At 38.7% G+C, this 17532-nt stretch overlaps 1 protein-coding gene and 1 long non-coding RNA gene across 2 annotated transcripts; one reads left to right on the top strand and one right to left on the bottom strand.

Moving 5' to 3' along the window:
* Positions 1 to 6761: 6761 nt before the first annotated feature.
* On the top strand, positions 6762 to 7118 carry LOC121267194. Its single transcript, XM_041171055.1, has one exon. The coding sequence runs from the start codon at positions 6762 to 6764 to the stop codon at positions 7116 to 7118; it is 357 nt and encodes a 118-aa protein (XP_041026989.1).
* A 7133-nt stretch (positions 7119 to 14251) lies between these two features.
* On the bottom strand, positions 14252 to 15159 carry LOC121267428. The gene is made up of 3 exons (XR_005940991.1): positions 15059 to 15159; positions 14840 to 14949; positions 14252 to 14385 (listed from the first exon to the last, which is right to left on the bottom strand). It is a non-coding gene; the product is annotated as an uncharacterized LOC121267428 (long non-coding RNA).
* Between the last annotated feature and the right edge of the window lie 2373 nt (positions 15160 to 17532).

Here is a 17532-nt window from a genome sequence, read left to right as displayed (position 1 = left end):
TTATGCACAAAATTTCATATTCGCTCTCTTTTCAAAGTTCAAAAATAGAATGTCAAAAAAAAGTTCATGTCTACACTAGTCATGACAGAAAATACTTTCTTCTCAAACAGAATCTGTAATGCAGAACAAATAACTGAGGTAGTTCAAATTTATTTTCATAACCAAATATGTATATTTTTCAAAAATCAACCTCGGCTCATTTTATTTTAATGCAAAGTCTAGTATAGGAACCCCGCTTACCTGGACTTCTTAGCTTTTTCAGAAATTTCCTCAAAAATGTCGAACAATAATTAAGCGTCACCTATATAATAATCACGTAATTCATGTAAATTTTCAATTAATCACGTATTTCGATATTTAATCCTAAACTTCTAAAATAACCTATTTAATTCCTTAAAACTTAAAATTACAAATCATCACTTTCTAAAATCATCAATGTTGATTTAATAACTTTGACCAAAATATTTAAAAGTCAGACCTATTTATTATTGAAAACTAACTATAAAGTTTAATACTGGATAATATAATTATCCCAAAATATTTTAAAATAAACCATAACTATTTTTCAAATAGACTAAACCATATCTAAAGTGTAAAAATAACATTACACTAATATTGTTTCCTCTAAAAATAAAACTTTACTTAATAACATGTTAAAATACTTAAGTGATTTTTTGTAATAATAATTAAAATGTTCAAAATAAAATTTTACACTTACTGTAAAAATAATATGCTACCATTAATACAATTTACAAATCCTATGTATTTCTCTGTACAATATCTTATAATTCCCACAAAGACCATGTAAAGCAGATTTAATAAAAACAAAAATTTCAACTACAACCATCCAATAAAAGGGCAATATTGTAGTTTCATACCAAAATAATATGTAACAATATATTTACGTAGCCACTTAGTATAAGAAAAACATGCTACGTAGTGCAACTATTGGCTAGGTAGGGGCGCGAGATACTCACCAAGAAAGGGGGAGCTGCGTGCGGTGCGGAGAGGAAGGTGGTTGTCTCGGCGGCACAGTTGTGGGCGGCAGCAGAACACTAGTTAGAGAGAGAGACCAACTAATGAGAGAGAGAGAGATAGAAGAGACGGAGAGGAGAGTGGATGAGTTCGGCGGAGGCTTACCGAGAGGAAAGCGACGGATCTGGATGGAGTGTAGCCCCGGCGAAGCTCCCTGTGCGGCGGTGATGTCGAGGAGGAGGTTGGCGGCATAGGGTGGTAGGTTGGTTGCACACGATGGGGAAAGCAACTTCCTCTATTTTGGAGGAAAAAAACAGAGTATGCCGTGGGTGTTTTTCCTTCCATGGCTGGGCGACGGTGGTTGGCTTTCCGTGGTGGTAAGGATGGCTGGAGGGTGATGCACTGTTGCACATAGGAGTTGTTGTCCACGACTTCGTGTGGCAGGGCAGCGGCGTCACGAAAAGAAAAAAAAATAGTGTTGCATTACGGCTTGGCTAGTGGTTGGGGTGCTGCATGGCTTGGTGTGGGTTTGCGTGACCAAGGCAAAGGAGTGTTCTGCAGTGGCTATCTTACGGGGTTAATGGTTTGCGGTGGAGGTTTATGGTGGCAAAGTTGACGAGCATAGAGTCGAGAACACGGAAAGGCAGTGAACGAGAGAGAGTTATGGGTGGGTTGCGTCGATTTCGCATGGGGGGAGTGAGAGTTCTGGGCGGTGCACGGTGGAGGCTTTGGGCCCTAGGTGCTGGTCGTGTACGGTGGAGGGATAGGCGTCGGACTAGGAGAGTCTGAGGAAAAAAAATATGGTTGGCGGTAGAGAACGTAATAGAGCAGTTTCTCTAAGCATGGCTAATGTGTGCGTATATATATGATGCGAAAACCCTAGAGATATGAGGAAGACGTGCGTGTGGAGAGAGCTGAAAATAGAGTCGTGTGTGTGCATGGAGTGGATAAAAATACACTAGAAATGTGTATGATCATGCATGTCGTGGACGAGAGGAAAACTTAGGGGTGAAAAATAGACGAAAAAAATAAAACGTGACGAGGAAGTTAACGTGTGAAAATAAAATAAAATAAATAAATAATAATAAAAAAAATTAAAATTGAGCTTGACTGAGTCCTGGTGTTACATCTATTACACGAATTATTCTATCACGAAAATCTTATCTATTACACAATATATTCTATCTCATGTTACTATTTGTTGCAAGTATGTTACATTACGTATGCCATCTGTTACATGTATGTCATGTCATGTAATATTCACTGTCACATGTTACGCCATGTTACAAAATATTGTCTTTTACATGGTATGTCATGTTATGAAATATTGTCTGTTACATGTATGTCATGTTATAGAATGTTGTCTGTTATATTTATGTCTCAAAGTATGTCATGTATGTCGTCTTACTTTCATGTCAGTTACGCTATGTCAGGACTTCTGTCTTTTATGTTACATTCATGTCACGTCATGTTATGAAATGTCATGTATGCCAGTTAAGTCATTCATATCAATCACGACCCTAAATGCTAAGATAGGGTAATATCCTAGTGGAGCTCTTTTGTTCACACTGGAGTGTCTAAATTGGTGTGAAATTATCTGGGTTGACAAAGTACAGTCAACAGGTTGAGAATGAGGCCTAACAAGCTATTCACTAGAGCGCGCCAGGCACTAAGCTGATGGAGCCACACTTTATGTTACTTGTGTCCACAACAAGTATGGCACAAATAATTCATGGGGTCATAACAACTGTGGAGCATGAAGTATGAAGCCACAACAACTGTGGAGCATACACTATGTGAGATACAGCGATTGTGACACGTAGAATACGTGGGACCACAACAACTATGGAGTACGTATTAACACACTCACAGATGGTATAAACTCCTGTGTTGTGATGTGGTAATCAGCAGGTGGTCACTTTATTAATTAAGTCTATTAAATAAGATTCTCAGTTCATATATTTCACGTTCAAGTCATGTTTCATGTTATGTTATGTTCAAGTTCACGTTCATGCTATGTTTCAAGTCCATATCATGTTTCAAGTTCACGTTCATGTCAAGTTATGTTCACGTTCATGTTATGTCGCGTTCACGTTCACGTCATGTTTCAAGTTCACGTTTATGTTATGTTATGTTCAAGTTCATATTCAATTTATGTATGTTCACGTTCATGCTATGTTTCAAGTTCACGTTTATGCTATGTTGCTAGTCCATGTTATATTTTATGTTCACGTACATGTCATGTCACGTCTAGCTTAGTTTTACTTTCAGTTCAAGTTATATCATTTATGCCATGTTATTTATCAAGTTATGTTATGCTTACTTATGATTTTGATTATGCATTCATGCATTTACTGCCATGCATGCATCTAACCTGTGTGGAAGCTTCCTGTTAACTTATTGAAATTTGTAATCAAATTTCACCATGGTAGTCCCAACTATCATTCCCCACGAATGGTAGGCGATGTGTCAGGATCAAAGTAAGGAGCAGACACTGGCAGACTAGAGGAGGTTGACTAGACGTCGTAAACGCCACGGAGCTTGCAGCCTCTATAGTTAGGTCTTTGGATGGTATTCCAATATCGTTAGTCGAGTTACGCGAGTTACTCAACGAATTAGCCCAATAGTGTATTTTGGCAATGTAATTATGGAGCCAGGTTTCTGTTGTTTTGAGATTACTGTCTTCTGAGACTCGTGTTGTAATCATGGATGTTTATTTTGTTAGTATGCATGGATTATGTTTTAATTATTTGGGATATTATAAGTTTGGTGCATAATATTACAAAAAAAAAATTATCTACTGCGAATATTGCATAATGCTAGATGCATGTTCGGAACATTGCATCTTATATGTCAAGAACGGGGGCAGATAACCTTGTGTTGCATGTCCTGACGCTTCAGATGTCCTTCTGATCCCAAACGAAATCTAGGGGCGTCACAGTGTCGATTCCCGATGGAAGCACGATCACCTGCACCCGTGTGTTGAAGAAATGTCCTCTAACCCTAATGGGAAGATTGATGGATGCTGACCTGATTGTCTTTGATCAACTAGGGTTTGATATTATTCTAGGGATGGAATAGCTGTCCAAACACTACACTAGGATAGATTGTCGAAATAAGGAGATAATCTTCGATTTGCCCGAGAGTAGACATATTCATCATACAAGAGGGACGGTGAAGGCTACCCCCTCTCTGATTTCAACTTTGCAAGCAAGGAAGTGCATCGCTAATGGTGCCACGGCCTACTTAGCCCTCATAACGGAGAGTTATGGTGATGATAAGGAGATATGAGGGATACCTGTAGTTGAGGAATACCCTGAGGTTTTCACTGATGATCTAACCGGACTACCCCCCCAATAGCGAAATCGAGTTCACCATAGAACTAGAACCCACAGTGACCCCTGTCCATAAAACCCCTTACCGTATAGCCCATCTATAACTGAAGGAGCTAGAAGAGCAAATAGAAGAGCTACTGGAAAAGGGCTTCATTCGACCTAGTTCACCACCTTGGGGTGCGCTAGTTCTATTTGTATCAAAGAAGGATGGATCATTGAGGATGTGTATTGACTATAGGGAATTGAACAAAGTAACAGTGAAGAACAAGTACCCGTTACCACGTATCGATGACCTACTAGATCAATTGCAAGGAGCATCGGTGTTCTCTAAGATAGACTTAAGGTCTGGTTATCATTGGCTCAAGATTAGGTAAAAGGATGTCCCCAAGACAACGTTTCGAACCAGATACTAACATTACGAATTCTTAGTAATGTCCTTTGGTCTAATCAATGCCTCGGCCGCCTTCATGGATATGATAAACAGAGTATTCAAATCATATCTAGATAGCTTTGTTTTTGTATTCATCAACAATATATTGATTTATTCAAGAACCGAAGAAGATCACAAGTAGCATCTCCATTTAGCATTGGAAAAGTTGAAGGAAAACACCATCTATATGCCAAATTCAGTAAGTGTGAGTTTTGGCTTAAGGAGGTAAAATTTTTAAGGCATGTGATTTCAAGTCAAGGAGTATCAGTCAATCCCAACAAAATTGAAGCTGCAGTAAGCTGGAAGCGACCAATGAATGTGCACAAAATTTGAAGTGTTCTGGGATTAGCTGGTTACTATCGGCGATTCATGGAGGGATTCTCTAAGTTGTCAGGACCCTTGACTGCCCTAACTAAGAAGAATGCTAGGTGTGTTTGGACAGAGAAGTGTGAGCAGAGTTTTGTGGGACTCAAGGAAAGGCTCACAACTGCATCGGTACTAGCCCCACTTGAACCCCATAAACCCTATATAGTATTTAGTGACACATCCAAATCAGGACTTGTATGTGTGCTCATGCAAGAGGAATGAGGTGTCACCTACGCTTCATGGCAATTGAAGAACCATGAGCAGAACGACCCCACCCATGACTTGGAGTTAGCCGCTGTAGTTTTCGCCTTAAAGATATGGATGCATTATTTATATGGCGCAAAGTGTGAAATCTACACCGATCACCAGAGCCTCAAGTACTTGTTTAGTCAGCAGAATTTGAATATGAGGCATAGAAGGTGGTTAGAAACTATTAGCGACTACCAGTGTGAGATTAAGTATCACCTTGGCAAAGCTAATATAGTGGCGGATGCGCTAAGTCAAAAGACACGAAGGGATAATTCCACAGGTCTTGCCTTGGAAGTAGAGTCTCTTCTATATAGTATGAGAAGGTTGTTGATCAAGGATCTTCCTACCTAAGTATCCCTAACCGCTATACAATAAATTGTACCAATGGAATGGGAAGAAGTGAAGAAGCGTCAGATGGAGGATCCCAAATGGGTAGAAATTTGATGGAAATTAGAGAAGAAGGAAGGACCCGAAGGTTTCGCCCTAAAAAATGATGGGTTGCTATACTACAAAGACTGGAAAGTTATCCTAGCTGATCAAGAGTTTAGGGATAAGATACTGAGGGAAGCACATCAGACTCCATACACAGGAGCACCAAAATATATCAAGATTTGAAGCAACACTTTTGGTGGGAAGGATTAAAAAAGGACGTAGCGGATTATGTTAATTAATGCTCGATTTGTAGAACAGTCAAGGAAGAGCATCATAGACCCGCTAGAGATTTACAGCCATTCCCATTCCCAAAATAGAAATGGGAGGACATATCCATGGATTTTGTAATTGGATTACCAAGGACCTCATAAGGAAATAACTCTATTTGGGACGTGGTCGATCGTTTGATGAAAAGTGCCCACTTTTTTGTAGTTAAGAATACCGACCCCATGGAGAAGTTGACTCGGCTATTTGTTGCTGAAAAAGTGCGGTTACATGGAGTCGCTAGGACGATTGTATCTGATAGGGATACACATTTCACTTCTGGGTTTTGGCAAAGCCTTCAGGATGCTCTAGGCAGAAAGTTGAAGTTTAGTAGTGCCTATCACCCTCAGACTAATAGGCAGACTGAACGGACGATTCAAACCCTAGAGGACATGCTAAGAGCTTGTGTTTTGCAAGAGAAGGACGAATGGGAGAAGCTCTTACCACTAATAAAATTTGCCTATAATAATAGCTTCCAAGCCACCATCCAAATGGCACCCTACGAGCGTTATACGGAAGGAAGTGTAGATCTCCCTTATATTGGGACAAAGTAGGAGAATGAAGGATCTATGGTACAAAGATTCTTCAAGAGATGAAGGATCTGATCCACCAAATAAGGGGCCCAAGATAGGCAAAAGAGCTATGTTGATCGTCGAAAAAGGACCCTTGAGTTTGAAGTTGGCAATTGGGTCTATCTTAAAGTATTGCCCATGAAAGGAGTCTCTCGATTTGGAAAGAAAGGGAAGTTAAGTCCAAGATACATAAGACCATATGAGATTCTGGTGAAAGTAGGAGCAGCCGCTTATAGGCTGGATGTTCCCATTGAATTCCAAGGAATCCACAATGTTTTCCATATATCTTCTCTCAAGAAGAGTTTCGAAAAGCAAATTCCAACCGTTGTTAACACGAGGGATATTTCACTTCAACCCAACCTAACCTATGAGGAAGTTCCAATTCAGATCACTGATTGGAAGGATAAGGAACTATGGAATCGTAAAATCCCCTTGGTTAAGGTTTTGTGGCGAAATCTTGATGTTGAAGAAGGCCACATGGGAAAAAGAAGCTGACATGAGAAGCAAATACCCTTATTTGTCTGGCATGTGACTTGTTTGGCATCACATCATGGCATTCGCATTCATGCATGGCATAGCCCTGAGCTATAGCGCGATTGGTGAGTCAACACTCAAATTCTTACCCATTGCACATTTTATTTGACTTCGATTTCGAGGATGAAATCTTGTCTTAAGGGGGGAGGATGTAACACCTCGCTTAATTAACCCTTGATTAACCCTTAAGTACTCTATATTAGGCTTTTAATTATAGATTAATCACTTTCATTAAGGTTGATAGTGGGATTTGCATTAATGTTGGTACTTGTTGTTAATGAGTTAAGGATTAGAGAGGCAAGCTCATTAGTAGTTTTGGTGAGGCTTTTTAAGACCCAAGTACATTCATGGGCCTAGCCCAAGAAAACCTTGAACCAAGCCCTTAGGAAATCAAGGCTAGTTTTGGCCTAAGTATAGGAAGGTATAAGGCCTTTGGTGTAGATTGGAACCCTTGACCTTTTTCAAGCCCCTATGGCCCAAAGTCATATTTAGACTCATTTCACCATTCAAATACCAAAGGCCAACACACCATACCATTGATTTTCTTAAGCCCAAATCACACTCAAAAGTACCCAAATTAAGTTTTGAAAATTGGCTAAGCTATTAACCATCATACTTGAGGTTAGTGCACTTTAAGCCCTGTTTTGAAGCTTAATCATGCTTAATCTTTTCTTAAACTTTTTAATTTAAATTTTCTTGACTTAATACTCCCTTAAACCATGATTATACCATGTTAATACCCTAGCTAAACCATCCCACATGTCATTAAGAAAAATGACATAAAAAGTCCAAACCATGCTTCAATCGGTTTTGTGTATTGCCCTTGAGCCCAACATTTTTGTGGTTTGTCCTCAAGATTAATATGGTCCTTAAACACCTCATGAGACTCTCCCAAACTCAATTTGAGCCTTGGACGAAATTAGTTGCATCAACCAACTCAAAGAACCAAATTGGGTGCACCTTGGTCTAGTTTGTGTATGAACCATTTGGATTGAATTTGAACCAGCCTCCTGCCATGGTTTGCACCACCACCCCATGCCACCTCCTTCTCCACCCAATCACTAAGAGGTCCCATGACCATCATGAAGGATTTTGACTCATTTGGGCTGCCCAAAAACAACCAAAACCGAACTGAATTTTCTGCCACCACAAAATCACCTCCATCCACCTGTTTTCAAGGGTGGTTTGAGGGATCTTCTGCCACACAAATGATGCCCCACAAGCTAAAGTCATCTACAGAACCCTTGCAGGTATTGTGGAGAGGAAATGATGGTGGTTTGGGGGCACTATTTCATTCTGGACAAGTGACCTAAGCTCATGCAAGCAAATCTGAAAATTTTCCAGATTTGAGCACCTCCCACTTCACCCAATCACCAAGCACCAAATTCAACGTCCCTCACCCCTTGTCCACCTATAAATACTTCCCTCCCCTTCTCATTTCACCCACACCACAACTCTAAGCATCCTCTTGAGCCTTGAGAGCATTTCCCTCTACTAGAGATCAAAAGAGTGCAAACTGAGTGAATTTTAGTGAGTTCTTGAGTGTTCTTGTGTAAGACAGTCTAGAGAGCTTGGAAGACTACGAAATTTGTAATTTTTCTTCCTTTTGATCTTACTTAGCATGTCAAGCTTTTTTTTCAAGTGTCGGTATGAAATTTGGTTGAATTTTAAGAAGGTTATGATGCTTAATGCAAAACCGGGTCAATTAAAAGAATGTTTGAATGATTGAATGTTTTTAATTGAAAATTTAGCTATGGCATGTCGTAAGCATGATTTGATATGATCTAGAATTGTCCTAACATGATTATGGAAGGTTAAATTTGTGATTAGAAGCATGCCATGATAGGTTTTAAATCTATCTTGTTTTGATTATCAAGCATATTGGTGATTAAGGATTTCTTAGCTTTGATTAAGTGTTGGGATGAACTTAATTACTCAAGGATTAGACTTCATAATGTTCCTAATTATTAAAGATTGAGTTAATGATCATTAATTATTAAAGAAAATATCATATGCATACATTCATAGGGATCAATAGTTGAAAATACACATAGGCATCAACTAGGATGCATGCCATGGGTTGGGACTGATTGAACAAGTTCCACTTTGAATTTTGAAAATCCAAGAGAATAGATGGTTTTAAAATGCCAAAAATATGAAGTCCATCAAATTTGGTTAAATTTGGAATTCGTTTGCAATTAGTAAAAATTTAGGGGCTATGGCAATTTTTAAAAGTCTAGGAGTATTTTTGTAAATACTCAATTTTTGAAGCCTTTGATTTTGAGCCTATCCATAAGAGTATTAACCCTAACTTAGTACACACACGATTTATGCAGCTGCGACGCTAATTTCGAATTTTTCCGGAAGTTTGTAAGTTGGCCTCTAACTTATATCATGATAAATTTCTTATAAATTATTGATAAATATTTCATTTATTCTTCAATTATCATTTTGGGTATAATTTATCATGTTATATGACACACTGAGTGCATACTTATATAACATATGACATTTTCACCAGTTTTGCATATTACATTTATAAAAGGCATTTTTTTTTTTACATTAAATTTACTTCATTTGCACATGTCATGAAAAATATTTTTTCATGACCCCAAATGCCAGGATGGAAAATTATCCTGGTGGAACTTCTCTGTCCACTCTGGAGTGTTTAATAATGGAGTGGTAACCCCCGAGTTGACGAAGAATAGTCAACAGGTTTCGAATGAGTTCTTTTTAAAGAACGCCGGAGCGTAGTCAACATGTTATGACACCTAACGCTAGTGGGTGTACACTTAATAATTTTTATGATGTTATATTATTTACCAATGCATTGAGAACAAGTCTATAGATAACGTAGTTTCAACGTACGTATATTACAGTCACTGGCAGGTACTCACAGTGCATATGAGGAACTGTGAGATTACAACACGTTATGTTATTAATTAAGATGATGATGTAAGTCTATGATGATGAAATTTTTATTAAGAAGTTATGTCTTTTCAAAAATGATGATGAAATTACTTATTGAGTAAAAACTCTTGTCTCCATATTTTTAAGAGATGTTGAGGAATCTAGATGGGAGATATGCATACTGATTTTCTGCATCTCATGCATTACATATTTATCATTTTTCATGATTGATTTATCTTTGTGTCAGTTAGTTGTTTAACTCATTGAGATTTCGAGTAAATCTCACCCTTTTATGGGACCACACTCGGAATGATAGAAGTTGTGTCAAAGATCGACCAAGACGAGATTGATGGAGTACTAGATTCGCATGAATGAGGAGGAGCTAGATCTGGAGAAGCAATTGGATTTAATCCTGATATTCATAGCCCAAGTTGTTTTATGTTTTAGATCGCATGAAGAGAATGATATGACTTTGTATATAAGTCTATGCTACTTTAGTATTTTGAACATGTGATTATCTAATGAAGTTGAGATGTTTGAGTTATTCTGGCATATTTTTCACCTTAACCTTTTTATTTCTGCTGTGATTATTGCATACTGCTAGTTGCATACTAGGATGCATTGCATATTAACTGTCATGAACGGGAGTATGTAACCTTGTGTTGCATGTCCCAACGTTCTAAGTCTCCATTCCATCCCAAGAGGGGATTGGGGGTGTCACAGCTGCAGTAGTTTTCGCACTAAAGATTGGAGACATTACTTGTATGAGGATAAGTGTGAAGTGTTCACTGATCACTAGAGTCTTAAATATCTTTTGAGTCAGAAAAACCTGAATAGGAGGCAGAGGAGGTGGATTGAAATGATTAGTGACTATCAGTGCAAAATAAAGTATCATCCGAAAAGGCTAATGAGGTAGCTGATGCCCTTAACCAAAAAGTTCAAATAGACCCACCATCTCTAATTGTGAGCATGAGGAGTTTATTAATTGGGAATCTGCCAAGAGATGCCGTGGTGGCAACAGTACAAGAGATTGTACCCCTTAACAATGTGGAGATCCTAGAAGGACAACAAAGAGATGAGACGCTTGATAGATTAAGGCAGTAGGTCGTGGAATCAGAAGGATTGCAGTAGTTTAGCATTAGAAAGGATGGGATGTTGTGTTATAAAGAAATGAAGGTAATTCCCGTAATTTCGGAGATAAAGGAGAAAATATTAAGGGAAGCACATTGTACCCCTTATACTACCTGTCTCGGTAGTACAAAGATGTATCGAGATCTAAAAGGACATTTCTTGGTGGGATGGGATGAAGAAGAATGTAGCAAACTTCATGGCAAAATGCCCAATTTGCCAACTAGTGAAGGCTGAACACAAGAGGCCAGCAAGAGAATTGTAGTCGGTACCCATCCCAGAGTGGAAATGAGAAGATATATCTATGGATTTTGTGATGGGTTTGCCAAGGACATCAATGGGGAAGAACTCCATATGGGTTGTAGTTAACAGATTGACAAAGAGCACACACTTTTTGCCTATAACCAACACAGACTCTATGGATAAACGCTCCAGGATCTATGTTAAGGAGATAATTTGATTGCACGGAGTACCCAAGTCCATAGTGTCAGACAGGGATACGTGGTTCACTTCGCATTTCTGGTGGAGTTTGCAAAGGTTACTAGGCACCAGCTTGAGGTTTAACGCTGTGTATCATCCACAGACCGATGGAAAAACTGAACATAAGATCTAACACTACAAGAGAAGTCACTTTTCCCAGCGATTATTTTCGCTAGGAAAAGTCCCTAAATCGCCATCATTGACCTTTTTCAGCGATTTAAAAATCGCTGCATATTTGCCTGTATTATCCCTCCACTTTTGATCTACTTCAACGGAAGTCAAAAATCGCTGCGAAAAATGTTATCTTTTCCAGCAATTTTTTTCGCCGCAAAATTCCAAACAAAACACTGCAAATACCCGTTTCGTTTGTTTATTAAATCGCCGGCAAAAATTTTGCGGTGAATTATAGTTGTCGTTAAAAGTTTATCAATTGCCGCTAATAATCAGCTCTATTCCAACGAAAAACTTAAATCGCTGTAAAACTATTTGCGGTGACTTATATTCGCCACAAATTCTACAAAAATCGCCGATAAAAAGAATTTTCGGCTATATTATATCGCCGCAAATAATTTTACTTTGCAAAAAAAAATTTCGGCGACTTTTAATCGCCGGAAAAGATATTTCACAAAATAATTAAAAAAACAATCCACAAGATTAACCCTGATGAACTGTACTCAAAATATGCATATTAGAGATCCATATACCGTTCCAAATAAAGGAATGGGGCATGCAGCAGGCAAAGTTCCTTGCCACTACAACTAAGTGTATTCACAGTATGAGAGAGAGAGAGGACCTTGGGATTAATGAAAGGAAGGTTGGTTGTTATGGTATATCCAAGCTTTTAGAAAGTATATTTGTAAGTGGCAGGATTTAGGTACAATACATGCCATTTGCCTAGTAAAAAAGACTGCCTCTTTTTATCTTCCTCTACTGCGCTACCAGACAAACCAAGAGCTTCTCTTCTATTCCCTTTCCCTCCCACCTCTTCCTCTCCCAAGAACACTTTCATATGTCATCTTCACCGTCAGGGAATCTCAACTCATGAAATCCTTTTTACCTCGTTCTCCCTTCCAACCCTAATAATTACCAAACCTTCTTTTTCATGCTTTTCTCTCTTTCACCACCACCACACCCCCCCCCCCCCCCCCCCCCCCCTTTTCAGCCTCAATTCCCCATATAGAACTCTCTTTAGCCTTTCCCACAAACTTCAAGAGAGGATTATCACATAATAACACATTAAACAAACACAGGTACATTTTCACAAAGTTACTAATTATTAATAGCCTTTTTCCATCACAAACTCCATACTTCTAGCCGTAACCCAAGAGTGTCTAATTTTGAACAAGGCCACTGGTAATGTGTAATGGTTCCACCACCAATTTCTCCTCATTGTAGCCTTCTCTCCTTAAACATCTGCAATGCCCATTGTTTAAGGCAATTTCAGTCCCCTCAAACAAGTTATGGCTCCCCAAGGATTTGAAATAAACAATAAAAGGTGTGAATTTAGGTCGTAAATACAGCAACATGTTTGCACCATTTCAATAAAGATTTTATGCAACTAGCATTTGCACATGCCTTCTATCTGAATTACCTTAAGTTATTTTAACTATGAACTTTTCTTTAAATATGTAGAGTATTCATGGACCATGTTGTATCTGACATGAGGGAATGATTTCAAGGAGTTGCATTGCAAGAGATGCGCAACACCAGAGAACCATGTCCAACACCAGATTCCCACCAAAATACAGTGTTTTCATCTGTTGGGACACGCTGCTGGAGTAAACAATGTGCAGGTGTATTTCATCACAATTAAAAGAACAAAATGACAATATTATCAAATCAGATAATCCTAATCTACAAAGACAAGAGCTCAACATTACCCGGAGGGCAAATGACTCTTTGCCATTTAGAATGGCATCCATTGCAGTAAATTGATCATCAAATGCACCATAAAAGACCCGGTAGAATTTGTTCCTAAGATCATAAAGATGAAATAGCCAATCAAAACCAAGGCAAATCCTTTAATTTTTTATGCAGGGTAAGTGAAATTAGTAAATACCGATCTTCCTCAGAGATTTGTTGATCCACCTCATCAAATTTCCGTGTAAGAACTTCTGCCCCCACCGATGAAAGCATATGAAGTACTAGAGCCTCTAAAGTTCTTGGGAAGGTGTGCTGATGAAAAATGAAATGTATTTAGTTTGACATACTTGCAGGTGGAATAACTCTAATGTTTTGAGTGCAGAAAAAAATTGAAGTACACAAGTATACAAGAGATTCCCATAAAGAATTTACAATTTAAAACGTATGGGATCTACAAAATCAGAACAAGAAAAAAAATTAGCCCCATCAATTCCACTTAGCCATTCTTACAAAGAATCACAAAAAATCATATGAAATCTCAACAGATATTCTTAAGGCCATCAAAAGTATGATATTTCCTTCTCTCCCTGTAATCCACAGAAGGCACAGAGAAGCAATCCAAAAAAAACTATAATTATGCCAATCAAACAATCTTTTCCAGCTAAAATATTCGTGAACCACCTTTCTAAGCATCAACCATTTAACCTCAATTTTCTTTAAATATGTGTAGGACCCAATCTGATCTTTGGTTTGAAACTTGTAAGTGTAGTTCGAGTTTGGTTGGATAGCGCAGTTGGTACCCAATACTCCATCTTGCCATGAGTTCTTCCTTTATTTAATACCATTCCTTTTTTTCATAAAACAGGTTCTCAGTAAACCACCTTATTGGTTTCAATGCCGTAATCAAATACTCAAATGTGAAAGCAAAGAAACTGCAAATGTGGACTTTGAGATCATCCTACTACAAACCTACACCGTTAAATATATACTGTAGGGAATTTCTTAATTTAATTTTACAAAGCTAAGCAGCAAGGAGGCAGAGACCAAGTAGGGAAAGAAAAGGGGAAATTTTTTTGAAATGGTCCGAATTTCTTTTTTCATTCAAGGTCTTGCCATTGTCACTACTCATCTGCACAGTATCCAGGGGATGGTAATTTACTAATAACCTTCATATACAACCCATCAAGAGTATGATAGTATCTTCCTCTTTAACATCACGGAAGCATATACTGAACACTTTGTTTTTCAATACAAGACCATGTGTAGCTTTAAAACAGGTGATATACACAGGAAAAGCTCACCATGTCAACAGAAATGGCTGGTCTAACTTGTTAATGAGGTTGAGGATGATGTTGTCGTTAGTCACCACCTCGAGTCTAGGTCCAGGAAACTGATCATTGATAAGGATTACCTTCAAAAATCAAAGACCAAATCTTTAGAAACCAAAATTTCCCTATCTTAATTCTTAGCCAGTGGTACGAGACTATATCTAAGAGCACAATAAAAGTAAAATTGCCTACCTGCTGGGGGACACCCAAAGGAGAACGAGTTCCATAACTGACAGTCCACGTATAGTACCTATATGGGTCGTCTACTTTCACCAGAGAAACAATCAAAACAGCCAAGATTCCACAAATCACATAAAGCAAGACTGCTTTTCCCATTGAATCTACAAAAAGCGCAATGAAGAAAGCCATCATTAATCACACATTGCCAAATCGAGATGGTTCCCATAACAAAATGAAACTTCACACATTGTACGAGGAGCTTGAGCGAGATCCGTGAGGACGAGAGCAGATCGACGGTGAGAGAGAGGGAAAGCTTCGGTGGAGGGGTTGGAGACCGTTGGGGGGGTAGATACGCCGGTATATGGAGGTGGTGTGGCGGCTGAGGACACAGCGACACAAGGAACCCGAGGGAGAAAGGACTTCAATCGTGAAGAGCGAGGGAGAACTGCGGAAGAGATAAACCGCGAGGAAGGGGCTTGGCTGGGTTGGCCGGCGACGGTGGAGGTGGACGGTGAGGGTGGGTCGACTGCAGTGACTGCTGCGTGGAGGCATGAAGAGTGGGAATCGGGGGAGAATAGGGATTGGGAAGAGACGGGAGGGGGAGGAGACTGCTGGAGGGAATTAGAGGATTGAGGGGAAAACGCGGGGGTTTTAATTTTATTAGTTTTTTCCGGCGCTACTGATTCGTCGCTAATAAGAAAATGACTTTTGCGGCGGCAATAATCGCTGGAAAAAGTATCTATAGCGGCGATTTTTAATTCGCCGAAAATAAAAAGTCGCTACAGTTACAATATTCTATTGCGACGACACAAATCGCAGCAAAAAATACAAAAATTCGCTACAAAAAATAAGCAGTAAATTCTTCTTCCGCATTCGTCAACTTTGGGCTAAAATTCAACGGCGATTTAAAAATCCCCGTTAATAAGTACTTTTAGCGGCATTTTTTTTTTGCAGCAATCTGGAAAAAGTCTAATTTCTTGTAGTGTAGACATTGGAAGATATGCTCCAGGTATGTGTATTGGAATTAAGTGGTGACTGGGAAGGACACCTACATTGGATAGAGTTCGCTTATAATAGCAGTTACCAAGCCACGATCTAAAGGGCACCATACAAGACCTTGTACGGGAGAAAGTGTAGGTCTCCATTGTATTGGGATGAAGTAAAAAGGAGGATACTTGGACTCGAATACCTACAAGACGTTCGAAAAAAAGTAGCCTTGATTAGAGAAAGGATGCAGACAACCCAAAACTGACAGAAAAGTTATGCCGATAACCGAAGGAGAAATTTGGAGTTTGTAGTAGGAGACTGGATATATGTCAAGGTATCATCGATGAAAGGAGTGATTTATTTTGGTAAAAGAGGGAAGTTAAGTCCCCGGTATGGAGGACCCTATGAAATTGTAGAACAGATTGGATCCATAGTTTAACGATTGGACTTGTCGGTGGAAATGCAAGGTATGCATGATGTATTTCACATATCTTCTTAGAAGAAAAGTTTTAGAGATAGATGACCAAATGTGATGGAGCCCAATAGTATTCAGCTCTAGCCCAATCTATCTTATGGAGAATGGTCGGTGCAGATTGTAGATCTAAGGAACAAGAACTAAGGAATCGAAGGATACCTCTAGTCAAAGTACTCTAGAATAGCCCAAACTTCCAAGAAGCAACCAGGGAAAGGGAGGATTCCATGAGGACTAAATACCCTCATTTGTTTTTATCTTAGACTCGATTGTTTGCTATGAATTCAATGTCTGATTGACTGTACTCTTGAATGTTTGAATAGAAAGACTTTGTGTGGATTTGTTATTTCAATGGTTTGTTGGTAATGTCACCTATATATATATATATATACACACACCATACCTGCGATAATAGGGTATGGCATGAAATAGGAAGACCGCACGTACGCCCACATTATCAGTATCCAGAATTAGAGAAATATGAGAGTGTAGTCGTAGAAATTGGCGTGAAGAGATCGAATCATGGAAGCAGTAACACCCTACCTATTTACCCTTATAGATTAACTCTTAGACCAACACTATAATTTAGAAGACTAGTTCGTTAGAGTAGTCCACGACCGTTAGAACTTTAGAAAGAATTAAATTATGTTTAGAATCTTGGTTAAGAGCATTGATCGATCACCATGATTAGTGATCTTGAAACCATGTTTAAAACTTGATTTTTTATTCTTATAATTTATCATCCTTTTGTTCTAAAATTTTCTTGTTTGGGTATCCATTTCTATTATTCTTAGATAATATTAGGACTTTAGTTAAACCTTTATACATGTCATTAAAGGTAATGACATGTTAAAACCCGAATTCACACCAATCGGCACCCATGTGCACTCTTGTGTGCAATGGACTGATGTGCCCCTACCTCAAATCTTTTTGTGCCATTTTCTCAAAGGAATTTCTGTCTTTTAAACACCTCGTTTCATTTCTTAAAATACAACCAAGCTTCAGTCACATTGATTTCAAGAACCCT

Source organism: Juglans microcarpa x Juglans regia, chromosome 5S (assembly GCF_004785595.1).
Source record: "Juglans microcarpa x Juglans regia isolate MS1-56 chromosome 5S, Jm3101_v1.0, whole genome shotgun sequence".
NCBI lineage: Eukaryota > Viridiplantae > Streptophyta > Magnoliopsida > Fagales > Juglandaceae > Juglans > Juglans microcarpa x Juglans regia.
This window is presented reverse-complemented; position numbering and strand designations above follow the sequence as displayed.

Coding starts and splice junctions, on each gene's coding strand:
- LOC121267194 (XM_041171055.1), top strand. CDS start 6,762: ATGAAAGGAGTCTCTCGATTTGGAAAGAAAGGGAAGTTAAGTCCAAGA.